The 23,932-nt window shown below is 36.5% G+C and overlaps 1 protein-coding gene across 1 annotated transcript; it reads right to left on the bottom strand.

The window, feature by feature from the left end:
* Positions 1-3,271: 3,271 nt before the first annotated feature.
* On the bottom strand, positions 3,272-23,834 carry lrrc74a (leucine rich repeat containing 74A; the record flags this gene model as incomplete). Its single annotated transcript, XM_079853194.1, has 13 exons — positions 23,706-23,834; positions 21,730-21,911; positions 21,550-21,657; positions 21,362-21,455; positions 19,910-19,959; positions 18,581-18,662; positions 18,411-18,496; positions 17,353-17,547; positions 16,782-16,877; positions 15,955-16,098; positions 5,563-5,667; positions 4,842-4,927; positions 3,272-3,836 (listed from the first exon to the last, which is right to left on the bottom strand). Exons 1-13 carry the CDS (start codon positions 23,812-23,814, stop codon positions 3,272-3,274), a joined length of 1,902 nt encoding a protein of 633 aa, XP_079709320.1. The 5' UTR covers positions 23,815-23,834.
* Between the last annotated feature and the right edge of the window lie 98 nt (positions 23,835-23,932).

The raw sequence follows: 23,932 nt of genomic DNA, 5'->3' as shown, positions 1-23,932 counted from the left end.
CAGTGCATGCTGGGAGTTTTATACTATTCTAGAACCCAATCATGCATTGCGACATGGAACTTTTGATTATCACCATTGTTGAGATTCATGTGCTGATTGTTGACGTCTGTGTGTGTCTGAGTCAAGCAGGAGTTCAAAATGTTTTAATGCACTATATGATTTCGACTATCCTTCAGAATTACTGATTACAGAAATATTGCTGGATTTCATGTTGTAGATTAACATATATATAATCATTATACAATATCCATAAAATCAAAGCTTATATACAGGACGAGGTCAGAGAATCAAACGTGTCCAGAATGATTATGGCATCATTACAACAACCAAAAACACCTGATCAACTTTCTCTTGGCTTTTTCGTGCAATGACAGCTAGAGATAAACTAATGTTATAAATTCATGGCAAACAAGTAAAGCAAACACTGATCTCCATCATGATGACCACAAAACCTTACTATTTTCAATAAAACATCAACAACTAAATATTTGTTAATTCTCAACAAGAAATTTGGTACATGTATGAAAGAAATAATGTTAAACTGGTTAGTAAACTGTTTACACACACTGTAGTTCTTGTGTTTCTCTTTTTCTGTTCTTGTTTCTCTGTCCTTCAGTGATTCTGTTTATCAGGTGTTCATCAGAGTCTGAATTCACTCACTTCTTTTCATTCAGGTGGACTATATTAGTGAACTAATGTAGGGAATAGTGAATGAGGGTATAGGGTGTGATTTTGAACACAGCCTCTGAGTGTCGACTTTGAGCGCCGTTAATTGACTCTTCGCTGGAGTTGAGACTTTTTTCTCAAAAACAACAAATATAACCCAGAATGCATTGTTTTCTATGGTATTTTTTTTTTATGTAAAATGATATGATACTGTCAGAATTTTACCTTTTTTTAACAGTGTGGTTATTCATTGTTAATAGATTTTCACCAACTGTTACAAAAAACACAAACTCACATAAAAAGCCAAGAGTCAAACTGCCCAACTGAAGGAAAACACTGATCACAAGAATGCTGACCAAACATTTTCAATAAAACATCAACATCTAAACCTCTGTTTATTCTCAAAAAGAACTGTAGACAAATTACAGAAATAAAATCAGTCTGGTTTGTAATAAGAGATATTTAACTGTGGTTGAAGTCAGTTGCAGTTCTTGTGTTTCTCTTTTCTTCAGTGATTCTGCTCATTAACATCAGGTGTCTTCAATAATCAAACACTCATCACTCAATTAATCACTTAAGTATCTAATTAACTCTAACACTGAGTCTGTGTTTCTTTAACACCCTTCTGATGGTTTCCATATGAACACAGTGTTAAATTTCACTGACAGTAGAAATGATGCACCCCCTCATAAACTACCCATCTGGGTTATAATAACCAACTGCTGGTTTTCCAAACTGGAATAAACTGGATTGGTAATTTTGTTTTCTGTCCAAAGAGAAAACTTCTTGAGGTGAGTTAAGGTTTCTGAAAATCATGCTTAATAAGCTGGGTGTCCTTCCTCTGTCGTTTGTGCTGTTGCTCTTCTTCACTGTAGTCTTCATCTATCTCATCTCCACAGGCGGTTTCAACACGTTCTCTTCATCCCCGTGTATCCTTTTGATAATCTCTGTGGTTGGTTACAAAACATTAAGTTCAAGAACCTAACTTTCACAACTTTTACTCATTTCATCCTGCTCTATAGAAAAGAGGAAGTCAGAACGTTCTCTTGCCAAACCACACACTTACAGCAGCCAGAGAAAAACTGACATCAAATAGTCAAGGCCAAAGAGCCCAACTAAAGCAAACACTGACCTCCTCAATGGTGACTTCAAATGAAACAAATATCAACGTCTAATAAACCTCTGTCAGTTCTCAATATGAACTTCTGTAGACATCTGACAGAAATAGTCAAAGCATCTGTATTTTATGTCTGTGATTAAGAGCAGCACAAGAGGCTCAGTGGGAAACACTGTCTGAGCCAGAAAGTCTTTCCTTCAGATCTGGTTTCTCTCACGATCCAAAGATGTGTGAATTACAGACGCTAAGTTGTCTAAAGGTGTGAGTGGTTTCTTTTATTTTCATGATTTTTGGACAAACACACACTGTCTGTGAGTTGCTTTGCAATACAGATGGAATTTACATTGAAATAAATGTGAGTTTAAATTGAATGAATCCTGAGAGTGATTATTTGGTCCAGAAACAGTATAAATCGTCAAAATGACACCTTAAATGATGAAAATATGTCCAAAATGACATTTTAACTGGTTTTTAACCTTGTACGGAAGTTCCATGAACGTCTATATCGGACGTGCAGAACTCATTAAAAAAAAACGCCATAAAAACGTTCATTCTGGCTCCTCAGTGGACGTCTCTTCAACGTACGCTTTTGTGACAAAGACGTTGAAAAGACATCTTTTGAACATAATTTTGCCTAATGGGAGACCATTCTGTGTGGAGTTTGACCTGCATCCCAGATAGCAACAGAGTCTGGGCCAAATCCAGCTTACATTTGGCACTCCTGACTTCATTCTGGTGTTGTTGTTTTTGTTTTTTTTGCAATCTTGTGTCAAAAGGCATTAGGCTGAGTTCTGAGTATTTTTCGTTGTTTTTTATCAGCATTAATAAAACTTTATACTTTGCATGTGCTTGGTTTCTGTAGTTTAAAAAAACAAACATTTCCAAATATACAAATATTATGAAGCGGACGTTTTCTGACTGTTGTTGGTGAGTTCTGGGGTAAAGGGGTGGCAGTTTGGGCTTTTCTGGCTGGCATTTGAGGATCCGGGCCCTGTTTTGGGCCAGTTATGGCTGATTCCTGGGGACATAGAAGATGTTGTGGGTGAGCTTTGGTCTGCTTCCGGCATGAATCTGGTTAACTTTTTGGAAGTAGCTTCTGGGCCAATCTTGGGCCATATTTCCATGTGGTCCAAACTCACAGCCAAAAATCAACCAGATTGGTCCCAAAATCAATTTGCTATCTGGGATGTATTTAGACTGTAGGGTAAACCAAAATTACATACAGTATACTGCGTTAGACTAAACTGGGAAGGGTCACAGCACTTGCATATTGTTGTCCTATTGTTAGTTTAACTGCTTCTATTGCACTCCTCATTTGTAAGTCGCTTTGGATAAAAGCGTCTGCTAAATGATTAAATGTTAAAAAGGACAAGAAATATCATACAAATTGTCCAATGTGCTACATTGCAAGTTTTCTGAATGTCGTTATTCACTGAAAATGTTCTCTTTGTGGCGCTTGACAGGCATGGACACCATATCCTTTTGCCATTATATCTTTTCTTTTGTTTTCTTGGTCTTCTTTTTCTTCCCTTTAACCTTTGCTTTGCTGGCCGGCTCAGGGTTTAACGCCGGCCTGGATCTGGTCAGGTCAGCGGTGGGGCTGAGTTTACTGCTGGCCACACTTGGGTTAGACGTGGAGTGCAATCCTTGAGCAGAAGAGGGTTTGCTGGTCGATGGTTTAGGGATGCTGGCGAAAAGATTCGGCTGTGAATATGAGCGCATGTCTGGTGATCTCGAGGGGTTCCCTATCATGGGAAGGTGCACATGCTCGCTGCTCATGTTATTGACGGAGTAGCGGCTGCTGTTGGACATGATTATATGGTGCCAGGAGCTGAGCGGCGTGGCAGAGAAGTGCTGGGGGCCGCTGGAGTCCTCTTTGCCGGCTCCTGGTGATATTATCATGGAGCTCCGAGGGGTCACGGCCTCTACGGCGCTCTCGAAGGTTTTGAGGATCCTGTCGCTCTTCTGCTTCTCCTTCTTCTGCCGCGACTCCACTTTACGCAGTTGGCGCCGGTGGTCTCGCATCATCTGTTTCCTAGTATCTGCCAGGCCTCTGTGGGGTAGTAAGGCAATAGTTCAGCTATAATAATTGCACTTGAAGGTATTTTTGGTCAGCAAAGTGCAATGAGAATGGAAAATGGTGTAACAGGCTTATATTTCTATGCTTATTCTAAGCTTAATGCACAGATTCAATCTTTTGACAATGCCAACATTCAACTTACGACTTGACTTGTATCTGATATCTGTATTTACATAAATCTCCCGCTCAAACTGAAGACTGCATTGGCTTTTAATGTGAGCGCCACATTGACCCTCAAGTTTTGAACGGTTTGAATGTCGGTCAGTTGAGAAGTATGGGTAAGGCCTTGAAAAGAGTGGTGGGAATAAGTTTACACTTTTAATGAAATGTAATTATGGGTTAAAAATATCCGCCTCAACAAGAGAAGCTTTGAGTTTTGTACAAGTGCTTACGTTTGCGAATGCGCTAACATCTTTCCCTCACTATCACACACTGGGGAATCGGATTCACGTGTTTAGACGTAGGCTAGATGAATGATATAAAATTTGGACTTGACAGATTATTGTGCTTTTTTTTTTTTTTTTTTTTCTGTTTTCCTGTTCACACCAAATGTGCCACATTTTAGTCTCCTCCTGGTTGCTGGTTGAATAAAGGTCTAAAGGTCATAAACCCCACCCTCTCCATGTAACTGAATGGGATGCGAGTATACGACAGACATATCAGACACACAATTATTTGTTATATTTAACAAATAATCCATAATATACCTCACCCAAAAAGCAAACCATGGGATAGAGTTATCTGAACTACTCCCAAAGTGCAGCTAACACACAGGCAGAGCCAGGTGTCCGGTTACAGGACACATTAAGACTGATAAGACTGTTTTATGATGCAAATGAATTTAGAGAGTGTTGAAAAGGACAAATAACCCCTTTTAATCCTACATATTCTATATATAACCGCTTAAGAAATGTATAAACATTTAATATTGACCACATTATCTCAGTGTTTGTGTTAGAGCAGTAAAAGGCAGTCCACCTGTAGTCCACTATGCCTGTTCGGTCTCTGTCCAGTCTCTGAATCAACTCCTCAATCTGGAATCTCTCCAGTGGGATGCTGGATTGCTGTGAGGTGGGACCAGAAACAGCAACACATGTCAGTTGATGCTCAGGGTTAGGTTATCTTACATAGTTTTACTCTACCAGACGTTTGGACTCATCTACTCATTTTTAAACTATTTTCTACAGAATAATAGTGCAGTCCCAGATGACAGAGAACATTCCCAGAACACTGGCTAAAGTTCGGGCAAGGTTCTCTCAAAGTTATGAACTAACGTTAATAGAACATTTGTTATCTGGTCTTTAATAATTTTAGCACAAAAACATTTATTTATTTCTGAAACATTTTAGTTGGATGTTTGTTTAACTTTTTTTTATTTTTTTTTATGTAACTAGTTTGGGAATGTTCAGAAACAAAAGTAACGTTCCTGGAATGTTTGCAAAATGATGAAATGGAATGTTCCCTTCATGGAATGTTCCCTTAATGTCAGAAATATCTTAATGGGAATGGTAGCAAAACGTTCTTAGAACATATTTTTGTTGGCTGGGGTGATGATGAACAAATAAAAACTCTCTTTTATTCGAGCTTCGTCGCTGTCTAGATTGCAGCTCTGCTCACTCTGGACATTCATCGAGCAACTTCATGGATTTGACTTCATAATTTTAGAAAAATGGAACTTTTAAAGACACAGTATCAATACCTGAACGGCTTTTCTGAAGTCTACGACAGGAACGCGCATTGTCCCATCCTTGTCGATGTTACGGAAGAAGTCCCACAGACGAAGCTTGCGCTGATCAAGGTAATCCTTCGAAAAGACAATTCAGCAAAACCGTCAGACTTGAGAAATACAAAAATCCAAATTTTGCCAATTTGCTAATTATACTTATGAAAATTACCTCATGATTTACTCATCCTCAAATCATCCTAGGTGTATATGACATTCTTCTTTCAGACGAATACAATCGGAGTTCAAGCTTTATAATGGCAGTGAATGGCCAGTTTCTGTTTTGAAGTCCATAAAAGTGCATCTATCTATCATAAAAGTGCATCTATCCTTCATAAAAGTGTATCTGTCCATCATAAAGTGCATCTGTCCATCATAAAAGTGCATCTATCCATCATAAAAGTGCATCTATCCATCATAAAAGTGCATCTGTCCATCATAAAAGTGCATCTGTCCATCATAAAAGTGCATCTATCTATCATAAAAGTGCATCTATCCTTCATAAAAGTGCATCTGTCCATCATAAAAGTGCATCTATCCTTCATAAAAGTGCATCTATCCATCATAAAAGTGCATCTATCCTTCATAAAAGTGCATCTGTCCATCATAAAAGTGCATCTATCCATCATAAAAGTGCATCTATCCATCATAAAAGTGCATATATCATCATAAAAGTGCATCTGTCCATCATAAAATTGCATCTATCCTTCATAAAAGTGCATCTATCCATCATAAAAGTGCATCTGTCCATCATAAAAGTGCATCTATCCTTCATAAAAGTGCATCTATCCGTCATAAAAGTGCATCTGTCCATCATAAAAGTGCATCTATCTATCATAAAAGTGCATCTATCCTTCATAAAAGTGCATCTGTCCATCATAAAAGTACATCTGTCCATCATAAAAGTGCATCTATCCTTCATAAAAGTGCATCTGTCCATCATAAAAGTGCATCTATCCATCATAAAAGTGCATCTATCCATCATAAAAGTGCATCTATCCATCATAAAAGTGCATCTGTCCATCATAAAAGTGCATCTATCTATCATAAAAGTGCATCTATCCTTCATAAAAGTGCATCTATCCATCATAAAAGTGCATCTATCCATCATAAAAGTGCATATATCCATCATAAAAGTGCATCTGTCCATCATAAAAGTGCATCTATCTATCATAAAAGTGCATCTGTCCATCATAAAAGTGCATCTATCCTTCATAAAAGTGCATCTATCCTTCATAAAAGTGCATCTGTCCATCATAAGTGCATCTATCCATCATAAAAGTGCATCTATCTATAATAAAAGTGCATCTATCCATCATAAAAGTGCATATATCCATCATAAAAGTGCATCTGTCCATCATAAAAGTGCATCTATCTATCATAAAAGTGCATCTGTCCATCATAAAAGTGCATCTATCCTTCATAAAAGTGCATCTATCCTTCATAAAAGTGCATCTGTCCATCATAAGTGCATCTATCCATCATAAAAGTGCATCTATCTATAATAAAAGTGCATCTATCCATCATAAAAGTGCATCTATCCATCATAAAAGTGCATCTGTCCATCATAAAAGTGCATCTGTCCATCATAAAAGTGCATCTGGTGCATCTGTCCATCATAAAAGTGCATCTGTCCATCATAAAAGTGCATCTATCTATCATAAAAGTGCATCTATCCTTCATAAAAGTGCATCTGTCCATCATAAAAGTGCATCTATCCTTCATAAAAGTGCATCTATCCATCATAAAAGTGCATCTATCCTTCATAAAAGTGCATCTGTCCATCATAAAAGTGCATCTATCCATCATAAAAGTGCATCTATCCATCATAAAAGTGCATATATCATCATAAAAGTGCATCTGTCCATCATAAAATTGCATCTATCCTTCATAAAAGTGCATCTATCCATCATAAAAGTGCATCTGTCCATCATAAAAGTGCATCTATCCTTCATAAAAGTGCATCTATCCGTCATAAAAGTGCATCTGTCCATCATAAAAGTGCATCTATCTATCATAAAAGTGCATCTATCCTTCATAAAAGTGCATCTGTCCATCATAAAAGTACATCTGTCCATCATAAAAGTGCATCTATCCTTCATAAAAGTGCATCTGTCCATCATAAAAGTGCATCTATCCATCATAAAAGTGCATCTATCCATCATAAAAGTGCATCTATCCATCATAAAAGTGCATCTGTCCATCATAAAAGTGCATCTATCTATCATAAAAGTGCATCTATCCTTCATAAAAGTGCATCTATCCATCATAAAAGTGCATCTATCCATCATAAAAGTGCATATATCCATCATAAAAGTGCATCTGTCCATCATAAAAGTGCATCTATCTATCATAAAAGTGCATCTGTCCATCATAAAAGTGCATCTATCCTTCATAAAAGTGCATCTATCCTTCATAAAAGTGCATCTGTCCATCATAAGTGCATCTATCCATCATAAAAGTGCATCTATCTATAATAAAAGTGCATCTATCCATCATAAAAGTGCATATATCCATCATAAAAGTGCATCTGTCCATCATAAAAGTGCATCTATCTATCATAAAAGTGCATCTGTCCATCATAAAAGTGCATCTATCCTTCATAAAAGTGCATCTATCCTTCATAAAAGTGCATCTGTCCATCATAAGTGCATCTATCCATCATAAAAGTGCATCTATCTATAATAAAAGTGCATCTATCCATCATAAAAGTGCATCTATCCATCATAAAAGTGCATCTGTCCATCATAAAAGTGCATCTGTCCATCATAAAAGTGCATCTGTCCATCATAAAAGTGCATCTGTCCATCATAAAAGTGCATCTGTCCATCATAAAAGTGCATCTATCCTTCATAAAAGTGCATCTATCCGTCATAAAAGTGCATCTGTCCATCATAAAAGTGCATCTGTCCATCATAAAAGTGCATCTATCTATCATAAAAGTGCATCTGTCCATCATAAAAGTGCATCTATCCTTCATAAAAGTGCATCTATCCTTCATAAAAGTGCATCTGTCCATCATAAGTGCATCTATCCATCATAAAAGTGCATCTATCTATAATAAAAGTGCATCTATCCATCATTAAAGTGCATATATCCATCATAAAAGTGCATCTGTCCATCATAAAAGTGCATCTGTCCATCATAAAAGTGCATCTGTCCATCATAAAAGTGCATCTGTCCATCATAAAAGTGCATCTGTCCATCATAAAAGTGCATCTATCCATCATAAAAGTGCATCTATCCTTCATAAAAGTGCATCTGTCCATCATAAAAGTACATCTGTCCATCATAAAAGTGCATCTATCCTTCATAAAAGTGCATCTGTCCATCATAAAAGTACATCTGTCCATCATAAAAGTGCATCTATCTATCATAAAAGTGCATCTATCCTTCATAAAAGTGCATCTATCCATCATAAAAGTGCATCTGTCCATCATAAAAGTGCATCTGTCTATCATAAAAGTGCATCTGTCCATCATAAAAGTGCATCTATCCTTCATAAAAGTGCATCTATCCTTCATAAAAGTGCATCTGTCCATCATAAGTGCATCTATCCATCATAAAAGTGCATCTATCTATAATAAAAGTGCATCTATCCATCATAAAAGTGCATATATCCATCATAAAAGTGCATCTGTCCATCATAAAAGTGCATCTACAGATCTGGCCTTTAAAAACGCGCGTTTTCTCCCGCGGCATTCGGCAATTCGTCTCGTAGAGTCTCGCAGAATTCTGCAAGTGCTTCGGGGGGGCCTACTTAAAAAAATCCCTCAATGTGTTTCGCTTCACAGAATATCCACCAGGTGGCGCATAAAAAACAACTTTACATTAGATTTTTTATTTTACTTCACATTACGTCATGATTGTGAGAAAACATCCACAATAAAATATAAATTATAAATAGTAATAGACACAAATATTTACAGTAGGCTACTGTATTATACAGACATTTGAAAATATTTGTAAATGCAAAAGGTTCATTAAGACAAGAAGGGGTATTGGACAACGTTTACGAATTTTTATATGCTTTGTCATTGCTGTGGTTTCCAGGAGATGAGTGCATGCAGAATATTTAACATTGCTTTTATTAAAACAGCAAAGTGACGTTCTTGCCAGCGCATAACTTTTTTGTACAACTATTAAGATGATTGTGCATGCAATGCGCATTTATACTAAGCGCAACAGAGAATTTAGTGTGAGCATAATGCACGTGGCTCTGCCTGTAAAAACCCAGCAGTATTTTTTTATATATATACACAAAATCATCCTAACATAATGCAAGGCTTAAATAATGCGACTTACCCAGATTCTTAATTCGTGCAGATATTTCTTGTGTGATTGTTCTTGGGCAGATATTTCTTGTGAGGTAATGTCGCAGCACAACGCGTAGCATACGTTGGGCGCATCTGATTTGCCATTAAATTATTAATAAATATTTTAATTAAACTGTCTTAATGCATTAAGCATTAAGATTTTTCCACGTTAGTCTCAGAATGTCCGGGGTTAGCTTGAGGTCTTGCCGACAGTTTGTAAATATTCTAAATATTCATATTCACAAAATCCATATAAAGGGTGATCAACAGTTATGACTTCTAAAATAAAATAAAAATGACCAGATAAGAGGTATCTGATTGACAGTTTGACAGATGTTGTTTTAAAAAAATAATTACAACATTATGGGGAAGTGGTATTAAATATTCGGTAACACATAGCCTAATACAATTATTTTAATTATGCATTTTGTTCAGTTTTGCTTTTACAAAATGTTCCCTGTTTTTTATAATTAATTTAACCTGAGATGTGCGTTATATCGCTTTTGGATCATTCTTTGTGTTGTCGAATTTTGACACAGTTTCATTACTTGTTCATAATAATTTGATTCATAATTATGTCATTTTTTTCTAAAAGTAAAAAAAATAAAAGTTTTTCTAAAAGCAATATTCTAAAGAGATACAAAGACAGTGTACGTGTACCCACCAGATTTCGTCATGAGTCATTTTGTACCCACTACTTTTAACTTCCGTTGACCGTTTTGGTTATGAGGAGCAATATGAGAGAAAAATTTTGTAACCATTGTCTGACACAAAAAAAAATAGGGGAGAGCGGGGTATGTTGTCACACTTTTCACACTGTCTAACATTTACTGAGCACTATACATCAAAATGGTATAAATCTCATACCAAATGAAAGAAGGAAGTCTTGGGCACATATTTTGTATTCATAACATCTTCATATCTTATCTCATTACGGAGTTGTAGACTGTTGAATAGCGAGTGTGCACTTGTGACAATTTGCCCCATCGGCGGGTAAGTTGTCACACTAGGGTGGGTAAGTTGTCACACTAGATTATCTAAAAGTAAGAACACAAGTACTTAATTGTGAATATTGATTTTAATTTTTAAACTCAAACCAGAACTGGAAATATAAACATCCGTGCCTGGAGAATCTGGAAAAACCAAGATTCAATCCAAATAATGCACATTTCAATTAAGTGGCAAGACCACTTTACTTTGAACTTTAAACTCAAACGTTCTATGGCTTGCACATAGATCCTGATAACTGAATAGAATGCTGCAGATAACTTGCTTAACTTAACATGTTTAACCTCTGAACAAAACAGATGCCCTGTATCTGACTAATCAGACTGATCTCCAGAGTCACAATTCTGGCAGGGCAGGGCAGGGTTGGGGCTGGGGCCTGGCAGAGTTGGTGATAAGGTTGAACCCCAGCCACCCTAAAGCCAGCCTGAATGTTTAAGGGGGTTGGAGCCAGAGGACAGGCAATTGCCACAATCCCAGGAATGTAATTTCGAACCATCTTCCTTCCTTCCTTCCTTCCTTCCTTCCTTCCTTCCTTTGTTTCCTTTCTTAATTCCTTACTTTCCTTCCTTCCTTCAAACACCCTTTTGCAATTAGAAATAAATTACAATATCACAATTTATCATGTTTTTTGAGCATGTTCTATGTGTTTATTTGTACAGGGGCAAGTTGTCACATGTGACGACTTGCCCCAAAGTCATTGAGACAACTTGCCCCATACTTACATGTGTGCTAATGTTGGCTAAATCTCAAGTTTAGCTCAACATATCACTTTAGCTAAAGTATCAAAAGACACGTTACTGTCTCCTCTATTTTGTGCAAAATAATCATTTTAAAAATTCATATCTAACAAAGTTGTATTGCATAAAATGTAAAGTGCAATTTTTTTACTTTTTAAGCAGAAAAATAAGAAAATTGTGCTAACCTCAGATTACAGTGATCTTGACCACATGTGAACAGGAAGTTGACTATAGAAGAAGAAGTCACATAAAGTGGCTATTTTATTTTTGAGATAGAGCCTCTAGTGTTGGACTTATGAACAGTGTGACAACTTACCCGTGTGACAACTTACCCCGCTCTCCCCTACTTCCTTGACTCTGTGCAATTGTTAGCAGCTAAAACAAGCAGCTAAAACAAAGACTGTGCAATTAATTACATTTTGGAAATAACTTTCTTAATGTCGTTTTATTTAGCCTATACACTGCAAAACAATTTTTTTTTTTTTTTTTTTTTTTTTTTTTTAATTTGTAAGTATTAAATATGTTTTACAAACAATTGGTTTACAAACTCTTGGAGGTTTGTGGTTACCATCATTCAGAAGAGTGGTGCTTGTGTTTAGACTTATGTTTTACGTGATTAAATCAGGAAGATTATATTGGTTTCTGTCCACGAAGACGCATTTAAGACTATTTAATCAGGAAATGGAGGCACCGGCGCGATATAACTTGCATTGCTCGTGAACTGAGCTCGTCTCATAAATGAACCGAAACTCAGAAATGTATCTAGAAAGCTTGAAATGTCCACTTTTAAACAAAACAATTCAAAACGAAAAGAAACAGACAACTCTCTTATGTAAGTGTGCATTTCTCTCTATAGGCACGTTCACAATATCTGCGAAGATGACGAGTCAGCATTGTCAACATCTTTGACTGACACATAAAACACTAGATTATTAGTAAACAATTAAAATGTCTCCTTGCTATACTTGACACATGATTACTTTTGCCAGTTCTTTGTGGCAAGCTTTATGCATCCGTTAACTATCGAATATCGTGACTCATATTTTGTACCAGACCATTTATGGTTGTTCATATTGTTCAACAAAGTTCTTGATAAAAAAAGAAAAGAAAAAAAGAAGCTACTGTGCCTAATATTATTGTTGTATAGCGCGCAAGGTTTATGCGCATGCTTTAAGTCTTCTACGTTTTTAGTATACTGTGGCAGAATTACAGTGCCTGGTCTGGTATGTATAGCCTACTAGGCTACATCGTTTTAAAATCGGTTTCAGTGGTTTCGTGTGTACGCAGATATTTCTTGAGACGACGCCATGTTTTTATGTTTTTATGCACTTTTACTCTTTTAGTTTTGTTGCAATTTCACCAAAAGCTTATAATTAGGAAATACACACAACACGCTAAACTTATATTCTCTATTATGTTAAAAATGTTGTAAAAAAATACGTATTATTCTTATATAATAAGAATAACAGTAATGTACATTTATATTGCACTCGAAATGATTTAGATATGGAAAGAGGAATTCTTCTCAACTACCACCAATAAAGTTTTAAAATTCTTCTTTAGAAAATATTATATTTTGATGATTCTGCAAGTTCAGCAGACAGTGAGGTTCGGGTTTGTTCCGATCAGAGCTCGTGAGTGGAGAGCGCATATCTGAATATTCCGCTCCGCTATTCATTCCGGTCGCTCGCTCAACACAGATGTCATGTTGCCTGCATGGTTTGAAAATATGTGGAATAAGGGCTGCTTTCGACTAAAAGGTTTTTTTTCTTTTTTTTTTTCTAGTCGACTAGTATACTAGGCTAGTTGTTCATTTAAGTAATTCATGGACAAATCGCCCCTTTATATTAATTTAATTAGCCTACTTATATGGATCATGAGTGTTTACGTAATATAGCCGCACTGCGCACGACCGCACGCATAAAGTTTGCCACAAAGAACCGGTAAAAGTAATGATTGTGAATGCGTCTAAATGTGTCTAAATACACTGTAAATGTGAATGTTCATTACACGCTGAGTTTCGGTTCATTTATGAGATATCGCCGGGGCCTCCAATGTCGTGATTGTCTGCTATTTACTTCTTAAATCCAGGCAAATGGTTCACGAAACACTGATTAAAATTAAGATATAATTAATACAAAACGAAATTCAATTTAAAGAAAGGCAGCTGTTCTGTTTGAGGTCTCTGTGAAAGTTTTAAAGCAGTCTTTTAGTGCCGCTTTTAGAGCGCTCACGTCCATAACCGTAAACTGACACGTTGTTTTTTCCCCTCATAAATGCGAACACGAAAATTAAAATAAAATGAATATTATAATTTTTTTTTTGTTGTGTCAGACAATGATTACAAAAAACTCTCATATTGCTCCTCATAACCACTGAAAACGGTCAACGGAAGTTAAAAGTAGTGGGTACAAAATGACTCATGACGAAATCTGGTGGCGTACACTGTCTTTGTATCTCTTTAGAATATTGCTTTTAGAAAATCTTTTAGTTTTTTTTTACTTTTAGAAAAAAATGACATAATTATGAATCAAATTATTATGAACATATAATGAAACTGTGTCAAAAATCGACAACACAAAGAATGATCAAAAGGCGATATAACGCACATCTCAGGTTAAATTAATTAAGCTCCTCATAACCACTGAAAACGGTCAATAGAACCCAAAGTCAAATTATTATGGACTGAAGTTAAAAGTGGTGGGTACAAAATGACTCATGACGAAATCTGGTGGGTGCATACCCACCGTCCCCACCGAAATCGACGCCTATAAGGGAAACATGATAATATAAAAAGTACTGTACAGTAATGCAGAAAAGCGCATTACAACCATGTTAAAACTATTTAAAACGTTAAGATGCAAAAATGAACTAAATGTAAAATTAGATAATGATAATGCGCAAATGATCTCGGTCTCTTCAAAGGTCTTCGCAAATTATTGTGTTATAAGACTCAGTTATCATAGCCTACATCACGTCTCTTCTACTGTAAGTACACAGAAAAAAAAATAAGACAAATGATGCGCGTTTGAGTCAGATTTTTATGAAGAATATGTGACTGTTTATGTAACTGGCAAAAGAAAACATTGTATTCGTCATACTTCGTCAACTCAGTATGGCCACATGAAACTCGACTGCCATCTACAGGTTTTATTATTTCCTGCGTCCAACATCTAATCCCCCTTCTGCACGATCCCGCAGAATTTCGGAAGTGCTCGCAGCATTCTTCTCTCTGAGACGCGCATTTTTAAAGGCCACATCTGTATCTATCATAAAAGTGCATCTGTCCATCATAAAAGTGCATCTGTCCATCATAAAAGTGCATCTATCTATCATAAATGTGCATCTATGCTTCATAAAAGTGCATCTGTCCATCATAAAAGTGCATCTACCCATCATAAAAGTGCATCTATGCTTCATAAAAGTGCATCTGTCCATCATAAAAGTGCATCTATCCATCATAAAAGTGCATCTATCCATCATAAAAGTGCATCTATCCATCATAAAAGTGCAATAATAATTAATAAAGGCCTTCTGAAGTGAAGTGATGTGTGATGTGTGAAGTGACGTGCAAGAAATATATCCATATTTAAAAAGACTAAAATAACTAGCTTCCGACAGACGGCCGAACGCATTGATTTACAGGGAAAGACTAACCTCTGACCCGACGCACAACATAATGACGAACGGGGAAGCGCAGAGGATAGAGCAAAACAAAACACCATTCACGAATTAGAAGTCTAAAACCAAAATTTTTACAGAGAAATGTCTGAAGAGCTTGAGTTTGTTGCTCAACCCTGTTTGTTTGAACCGCGAGAGGCGTCAAAGCTTACGCTAATCCTACATCTCTACGTCACACGTCGTCCAGTGTTACTCTTGTGGCGTAAGTCGACTTGCGTACGGCCGTCTGTCACAAGCTAGTTATTTTAGTCGATAAAGTTTTTAATGTGGATATTTTTCGTACACAAACGCATGGCTTCAGAAGGCCTTTATTAATTATTATTGCACTTTTATGATGGATAGATGCACTTTTATGATGGACAGATGCACTTTTATGTAGGATAGATGCACTTTTATGAAGGATGGATGCAGTTTTATCATGGATAAATGTGCTTTTATGGACTTCAAAACAGAAACGGCCATTCACTGCCATTATAAAGCCTGGAAGAGCCAGGACATTTTTTAATATAACTCGTATGTCATATACACCTAGGATGAATTGAGGGTGAGTAAATCATTAGGTAATTTTCATTTTTGGTTGAACTATCTGTTTAAGCTGTTTTAATTCATGAGTGTAGAGAGTATACCTGAATGACTTTCATGGGGTCAATGCGTTTCCGGGGCTTTTTGGCGATAAAGCCTCCAACGCCTCCATACTGCACCTCCAGACTGGGATGTTCCTGACAGATCAACTCTAAGAGCTGCACGAAGTTCTCGTTCACCAGCACGTTCTACAGCACAACAAACACACACATCATGTGCAAAGAAAACACATTTTACTCCAATTCTGTATTTTACTGTTATATTCAGTTGACCAGTGGTCCTCATCTATATGCTCAAATATACGCAACCAGCCACTGTTAGAACAGTAAAATAAGTAACATTACAAGGACAAAACACTTCCTGTGTGTGATATCAAAGGTCATAAAGGTCAATTAAACTTTACAGAATTTTACACAAATACAAATCACATTAAAAGACATATTTATCAAAAATGACAAGATTTCTTTTGGAAAATATGGAAGCCTGTATTTATGAAACTCCACCAGGGAATTAAAAATAAAAAAGGTAATTCTGAATAATTTTTTCATAATTCTGACAATTGCAAGTTTATATCTCGCAATTCTGGCTTTATAACTCGCAATTGTGAGAAGAAAAATCTATATTATTATTTATTTGCATTAAATGCACTGTACTGTTGATTCCCTTTTTGAACCTCACAGTTGTTGAAGTGTTAGCCTCATCAGAACAATAAATAAAGTTTATTAAAAAAAATACATTATTTTGCATACTGATTGGTCTATGCAGGTTATGCTCACGTTAATACATTTCAGTACATTTTGTAGGATAAGAAACTTTTCTGTATACTTTGTTGGCTCGGCCCTTAAAATCAGAGTCCTATAGCAGCACTCACACATATGTTGATCTCCTCAATGGCGGTCTTCGGTGTGTTCTTGACTACATTGATCAAAGTGAGAGCCCCCTCTACTGTCAAAGAGTTATACGCCAGCTGTAAGGAAACATTTATCAGTATATAACAGCAGGTGACACTTCAAAATATGTGTAGTTTTAGTACAATGTGTTTCTTCCTCAGTATTTTGTCTAGTTTTCCAGTAAAAATGTCTAAACATTCTTAAATCAAGATACATTTACTAGAGAAGCAAAATGATATTGTGTTATTTTCTGAAAAAAAAGAAAAAAAAAGAAAATCATCAAAATTAAGCAAGTTCTGCTTAAAACAAGAAAAAATATTTTCCACTTCATTTTGACACATTTTTCAAAAAGTAAATGTATCTTGATTTAAGAATGTTTCGATTTTGTACTGGAAAACCACAAAAATACAGTAAGAAAGTGTAAAAGTGTAATGTAATTGCTCATGGAATGAATTGTTGCATATGAACATATTGCATTGCGTTTAAAACGGTGAATCCAAACTAATCTGGCACAGTAATCAGTATTGTGGAGTAAAGGCGCGTCCCACACACCTGCAGCACTCTGAGCGTATCGTTAGCCTCCAGCCCTTTACACAGCAGGCCTGCTCCTTCATCAGTGATGCGGTTGTTGTTGAGGTCCAGGTGCACCAGCGTGTTGTTGAACTTCAGAGCTTCACCCAGAGCTAAAGCGCCCTCGTTCCCAAAGCCGTTCCAGGAGAGGTCTAAGTGCTTCAAAGTCGTGTTGACCTGATGAGAGGGAAATCTCTTGATTTGCACAATGTGACACTGAAAAGCATGTAATCCTTCGAAAAAAAAAAAAAATCATAATTTTATACTGTAAAGAATGTTAGTAATCACTGACCTTAAAGGGGTCATATAATGCCATTTTTGTACAAGCTAATATGATTCTTTAGGGTCTAAATTAAAAGTTTGTAATATACTTTAATTAAAAATTCTCATTAGTATTGTAAGAAAACACTAATTTCACCTGCTCAAAAACAGCTCTGTTTTCAGCACGCCGTTTCAGTGCATGTGTCTTTAAATGATAATGAGCTTTGCTCACCCCGCCCCTCTGTTCTGTGCGTACACCGTTTAGAAAAATCTATGTACCCGAAGACTTCCGCACTTCTCTAATCTCCTCCGGCCATTCGTCTGTTGGGACAGGTCACCCAGGTATCAGTAAGACTTACTCGATTCTCCAACACAAATACTGGTGGCCAAACATGCAACACGACATTACGACATTTATCCAAGGATGCACTCTCTGCGCCATGACTAAGGTCCCACGTCATGTGCCTACTGGGAAATTACTACCACTACCCGTCCCACATCGGCCCTGGTCCCATATCGGGGTCGATTACGTCACAGACCTTCCAGCCTCTGACGGTTATACTTGCATCCTTGTGGCCATTGATCGATTCTCTAAAGCCTGCAAGTTAATCCAACACAATAACAAAATATCATCTAATAATCGTTATCGAGAAAATCCCAGAATTTGTCAATATCGACACCCCTAGACAGGAGAATGCATCAAAATTCAATGAGTGTGTGGTGTGACCCATAGTACACCCGTAGGACCCTGAATACTGTGTGTGTGTGTGTGGGCGTACCTTTAGTCCAGCACAGAAAGCTACAGCTCCTTTCATTCGCAGATGATTCCAGCTCAGATCAAGAACTTCTAAACCGTCATTATTTGCTGCATGAACAGACATTTAATCATTGTGCTTTCTTTCATTCTATTGTACGTTTAATTCTATCACATCACACGTGTGTTATCTACCGATCATTTGACCCAGGTGTTCGCCGCCCCGGCCGCAGAACTGGTTGTGGCTCAGATCCAGCTCCTTGACTCTGTAGTTGCTCTGAAAAGATACAGATGACATGTTTCTATTCTCAAAAACAAAAGTTCAGTTTGTTTAAACATAATTTCTTGCAATATAACTTTTGTTTTTATGCATTACTTCTTAAAGGCGCAGAGTGTAATTGTGCACCAGTAGCAGTGCTGTGCTCAGTGTCTATCAGAACACAACATGCGATCATGATGCTTTGTTCTGGATCATCAAGAGAGTCTTTTAAACCAGTTTGCACTATGCTAAGCTAAACTGAAAACACTAAGAAAGGGAAAATGTTTCATTTGACCATTTTAGCTTTGGTAATATAATGTAATGTGTGCTTTAAAAAATACATTTTATATCATAAAATTTTCTATAAAGTGATTTTCTACAATAGTCATGAAAACCAACCAGGGAATATTTTGAGAACTTTGGCTAACGTTCTGTCACAGTTATTAACAAACGTTCCTCCAGTAGCATTAATAGAATGTTCGTTCAAAGTTATCTCATCTTTAATAATGTTCTCAAAACGTTAGCACAAAAACATTTATACATTGTTCATGGAAAATTTTTGTTTCTGAAATGTTTAAATTTTACTTTCTTGTTTCAGAACGTTCAGAGAATATTCAAAAGTAACGACCCCACAATGTTTTCAAAATTATAAAATGGAGTGTTCCTTTAAAATGTATACGGCCAAGAAAAAAAAAAGAAAAAAAACACTGGACATTTTGAAGTTTTAGAAGTAATGTTTTCATAACTTAAAGTCCCCCTGTAGTGAATAATTTTATCCCTTAAAACTCACCAAAATGACATATTTAAACGTTTTTCCTTGACATTTTTTTTCTTCTTCATGCCTTAAAATATCTTGAATGTAACTCGACACCCTTGCCTCATTTAGTATACGTGGTTCTATGAATATGCAAATGAGCCCCGCCTCCACTCACTCACTCAGCTCAGAGATCCACTCGTTGAAAAACACACAAACTTTGTAACTGTTTCTTATTGAGATTTGAAAATGATTAATTAAACAAAGTGCCTAAAAGAGTTTTGAGTGCGGATCACAGCTGTATTCTAGGAATAATTAAATAGATTTACGCAAAACGAGATACAAGATATGAGACGAGAGAGAGCGCGGTGTAAACGACTCTGGATTATTATTGAGATTTAGCCACACCTAGTGTTTTTTTCCCTCCACTTTACCCACAGAGATGACTGTTTGACTAGGGTAACTGGATTTGTTTTCTGTTCTGTTTGCTGCCATTCATTTTTATACTTACCGAAAAAGAATCTGCAAACCATTTGGCATCATGTTCAGCAAATTTATTCCCTGTGAACACAAACATTGTGGTCTGTGTCAGTGTGAATCAGGTTCCCTGTGTGAGCATGTGCTACTGTGCAATGGAAGCCCATTTACTGTAAGTAACAAAATCATGCTTTAGTAAATCACAATTATGACATAAAAGTTGAAATTATGACTTATATAGTATGTCAATTTTGACTATCTCATAACTATATGGCAAGCCGTTTTAGCTTAAATTGTACCCAGCGTTACTTGTCGTAATTGCATTGTTACTAGTAAAAATTCAATTAGAGAGCTCTACAATTCAATTCTTACTAGTAGCAATTACATTTAGAGAGCTCTCTTATTCAATTATTACTAGTAAAAATACAATTAGAGAGCTCTCTAATTCAATTCTTACTAGTAGCAATTACATTTAGAGAGCTCTCTTATTCAATTATTACTAGTAAAAATACAATTAGAGAGCTCTCTAATTCAATTCTTACTAGTAACAATTCCAATTAGAGAGCTCTACAAATGAATTTTTACTAGTCATATGTCTCCATTGACTTCCAATCATTTTTAATTACGGAGCTCTACAATTGAATTGTTACTAGTAAGAATGCGATTGCAGAGCTCTCTAATTGAATTTTTACTAGTAAAAAAATGAATTAAAGATATGTATAATTGCAGAGCTCTGAAATTGTATTAAAGAGCTCTGGAATTGCATTCTTACTAGTAACAAATGAATTAGACAGCTCTCCAATTGGAATTGTTACTAGTAAGAATGCAATTACGACGAGTAACGCTGGGTACAATTTAAACTAAAACGGCTTGCCATATAACTATGACTTAGTATGACAAATTTCAATTTTTATCTAAGAAATATGACTTCATAATTGACTTCTTATCTCATACTTATGAACTAGTATGTCAGTTTCACTTTTTATCTAATAATTGACTTTTTATGAATTTTGACTCATAATTATGACTTAATATGTATAATTTATGACTTAGTCAATTTTGACTTCATATCATAATTAAATCATAATGGTTAGATAAAAAGCCATAATTATGAGAGTGAAAATTCTGACATGAAAAGTCATAATTATTACATAAAAAGTGAAACTAATATACTAATTCATAATTATGAGATACCTACTCAATTATGACATTCCAAGTCATAGTTCATCAATTTTGACTTTTTATCTCATAATTATGACTTGTTGTGTCATAATTGAGTTTATCTCATAATTATGAATTAGTATGTCAGTTTCACTTTTAATCTCGTAATTATGACTTTTTACCTCAGAATTTCACATTTGTATCTAATAATTTTGACTTTCATCTCATAATTATGACATTTTATGTCATAAGATTTACCAAAGCACGATTTTTTTCTTATTAGACAGAAATGGGCTTCCATATTATGCACATATACGTGAAATACCTGCAAGTTTTAATGATTTAATGGAAATGTTTTCCAAGAGCATTTTAGCAACACACTCCGCTCCAGCGGACTGAAGGTGATTGTCGGAGAGATCCTGCAAGATGCCAGATGTCACATGTTAACATTTTGCTTCCCTCTAGTGGGCAAATGTATTGCAACAGGTAAATGAGATGATGAGACAGACTTACGAGGTTCTGAATGGTGAAATTGGCCCTCAGCATCTCCATGAAGTATCTGGCCCCTTCGGCTAGCAGAAAGTTGTCTGCTAACTCCAGTGTTGTGGTGTGCATGTCTGTCTGCGCACACAGAGAGCGAGAGCTCACGTCAGCATCGCCACATCAGCTTTAGTCTAACTAAATCTGCCTTACCACGAGGGCGATCGCGAGGGCTTTTCCTCCCAAGGGCCCGAGTCCATGGTGGTTGAGGTTAATGGTGGCGCAGCCCAGGTTCCTGAGGAAATATCTGACTGGAACGACACCCACCAGTTTACAGGCCTGCAGGTATACCTCTTCAGTGGACAAATCCTGCCTGACGGGCTTCAGATCTGATACTGTACAAACACACACATGCTTTCTCATCGTCATCATCGTCATCATCGTCATGTGATGCTGCTGAAGTAGTGATGCAAACAGGGCCGGGTAAAATTCACTGTTTAAGAATATTACTGTATTTTTTCTTCATCATGTCTTGATAAATGTCTATTTATATACAGTACACTGCCGTTCAAAAGTTTTGGATCGGTAATATTTTTTATGTTTTTAAGAGAAGTCTCTTCTGCTCACCAAGGCTGCATTTATTTGATTAAATAATAATAATAATAATAATAATAATATTGTGAACTATTATTCCAATGTAAAACAGCTGTTTTCTATGGGAATATAAAGTGAAGTGTAATTTATTCCTGAATGTTCAGCATCATTACTCCAGTCTTCAGTGTCACATGATCCTGCAGAAATCACTCTAATATGAATATATTTGATGATCAAGAAACATTTATGATTATTATCAAAGTTGAAAACAGTTGTGTAAAATTTGTTTTCAGTATTATTTGATGAATAGGAAGCTCTGTTTCATTTGTCTGAAATAGAATATTTTGTAACATTATAAATGTCTTTACTGTAACTTTTTATCAATTATTTTACGCAATCGCGTTGAAAGGTCTCGCGTGTTTCGGTTCGGAAATGTAGCAAAAACGCACAATCTCATTTTCTCCTCCGACTTCAAAATCATCTGACATCATTGCTTTACCTTTTTTTATTTTTTTTATTTATTTATTTATTTATTTTTAAATAGCGTTTGTCTTAGTCTTTGCACGTTTGCTTTGTAAACACTAGGTCGGTACTTCTGCCTTCGTCACGCGTGACCTTTCAACCTAATTACGTAAAGTGTGTCACATCAAAGCGAGAGTGCAAGACCAGCATTTGTGGTTATAAAGTATATAAATGTTTATTTTGTTATAAAATGTCCGCTGGTTTGTCTAGATGAGACTCTTATTCCTCGGCTGGATCGTGTCGAGACTTTGAAGCTGCACTGAAACTCACATCTGGACCTTCAACCCGTTGGACCCCATTGAAGACACTATATGGAGGAACATCCTGGAATGTTTTCCTCAAAAACATTAATTTCTTTGACGTGGGGGAGGGTAAATTATCAGGAAATTTTAATTCTTAAGTGAACTAATCAAGCGTAGCATCAGTTCTGGCGGGTCACGTTAGTCAAGCTCTCATCAGTGACTCTCAGCTGATCCACATCGACCTATAGGAATACGACTCTATCACTGTATTCATGTATAAGCTCCTTCAGTATTATCAGCAGCGATCGCGTTTCTCAGGAGCGAATTACCCTCCTCCCTCCCCAGCTCCTCCTGTCTCCAGTCAGGATTCGGCATTCTGATTCCCCTTTGAATCTGACTAAATTCTCAAATTATGTTGTACATTAAAATCTTGAATTAATGATATGTGCAATAAATTTATGTTGGTTCTGTTCTGTTTACCCTGAGGAGGGTTATTGCTGCTCTTATTCATGCAGGGAGTTCTTGCCCAGAACAGAACCATACCACCAGTCCAAATGCTAATTGTCAGTCGTATTTGACGATAGTGGTCCTGACAGAAATCCTTTAATTTATGCTACAACTAGAAATATGATAACATGTTTATGGGTAATTTAAATACTGAAAAGTAAATATATTATTATAAACACATTTTGTTGAATTTTACTGCATTTTAATTACTTAAAGTACTATTACAAATCGGCATCCTGTTTGGTATCGGATTTCAGCTCGGCACACAAGCCTGAAGGCTTCATGAGCGCAGCAGATTGAGTTCTCCAGCGTCTCCAGTCTTACCCGGAGCGTCAGCTTCATCCTCCAGGATCACCTCGTGTGGATCCTCATGTTCGGTCAGGCTGAGGGAGTCCAGAGAGAGGCTGTGGACACCGATGCTGTCAGCCTTCATCTTCTACACACACTCCGACAGCGCTCTTGCTGATGTGTGTAGGAACATGAAGCTGGCGTACGTGTCTTAGCAACAGGTGTATATGTGACACCTGCACTAGTGCTGGAATCCGGCGAGG

Source organism: Squalius cephalus (genome assembly GCF_949319135.1).
Source record: "Squalius cephalus genome assembly, chromosome: 20".
Taxonomy (NCBI): Eukaryota; Metazoa; Chordata; class Actinopteri; order Cypriniformes; family Leuciscidae; genus Squalius; species Squalius cephalus.
This window is presented reverse-complemented; position numbering and strand designations above follow the sequence as displayed.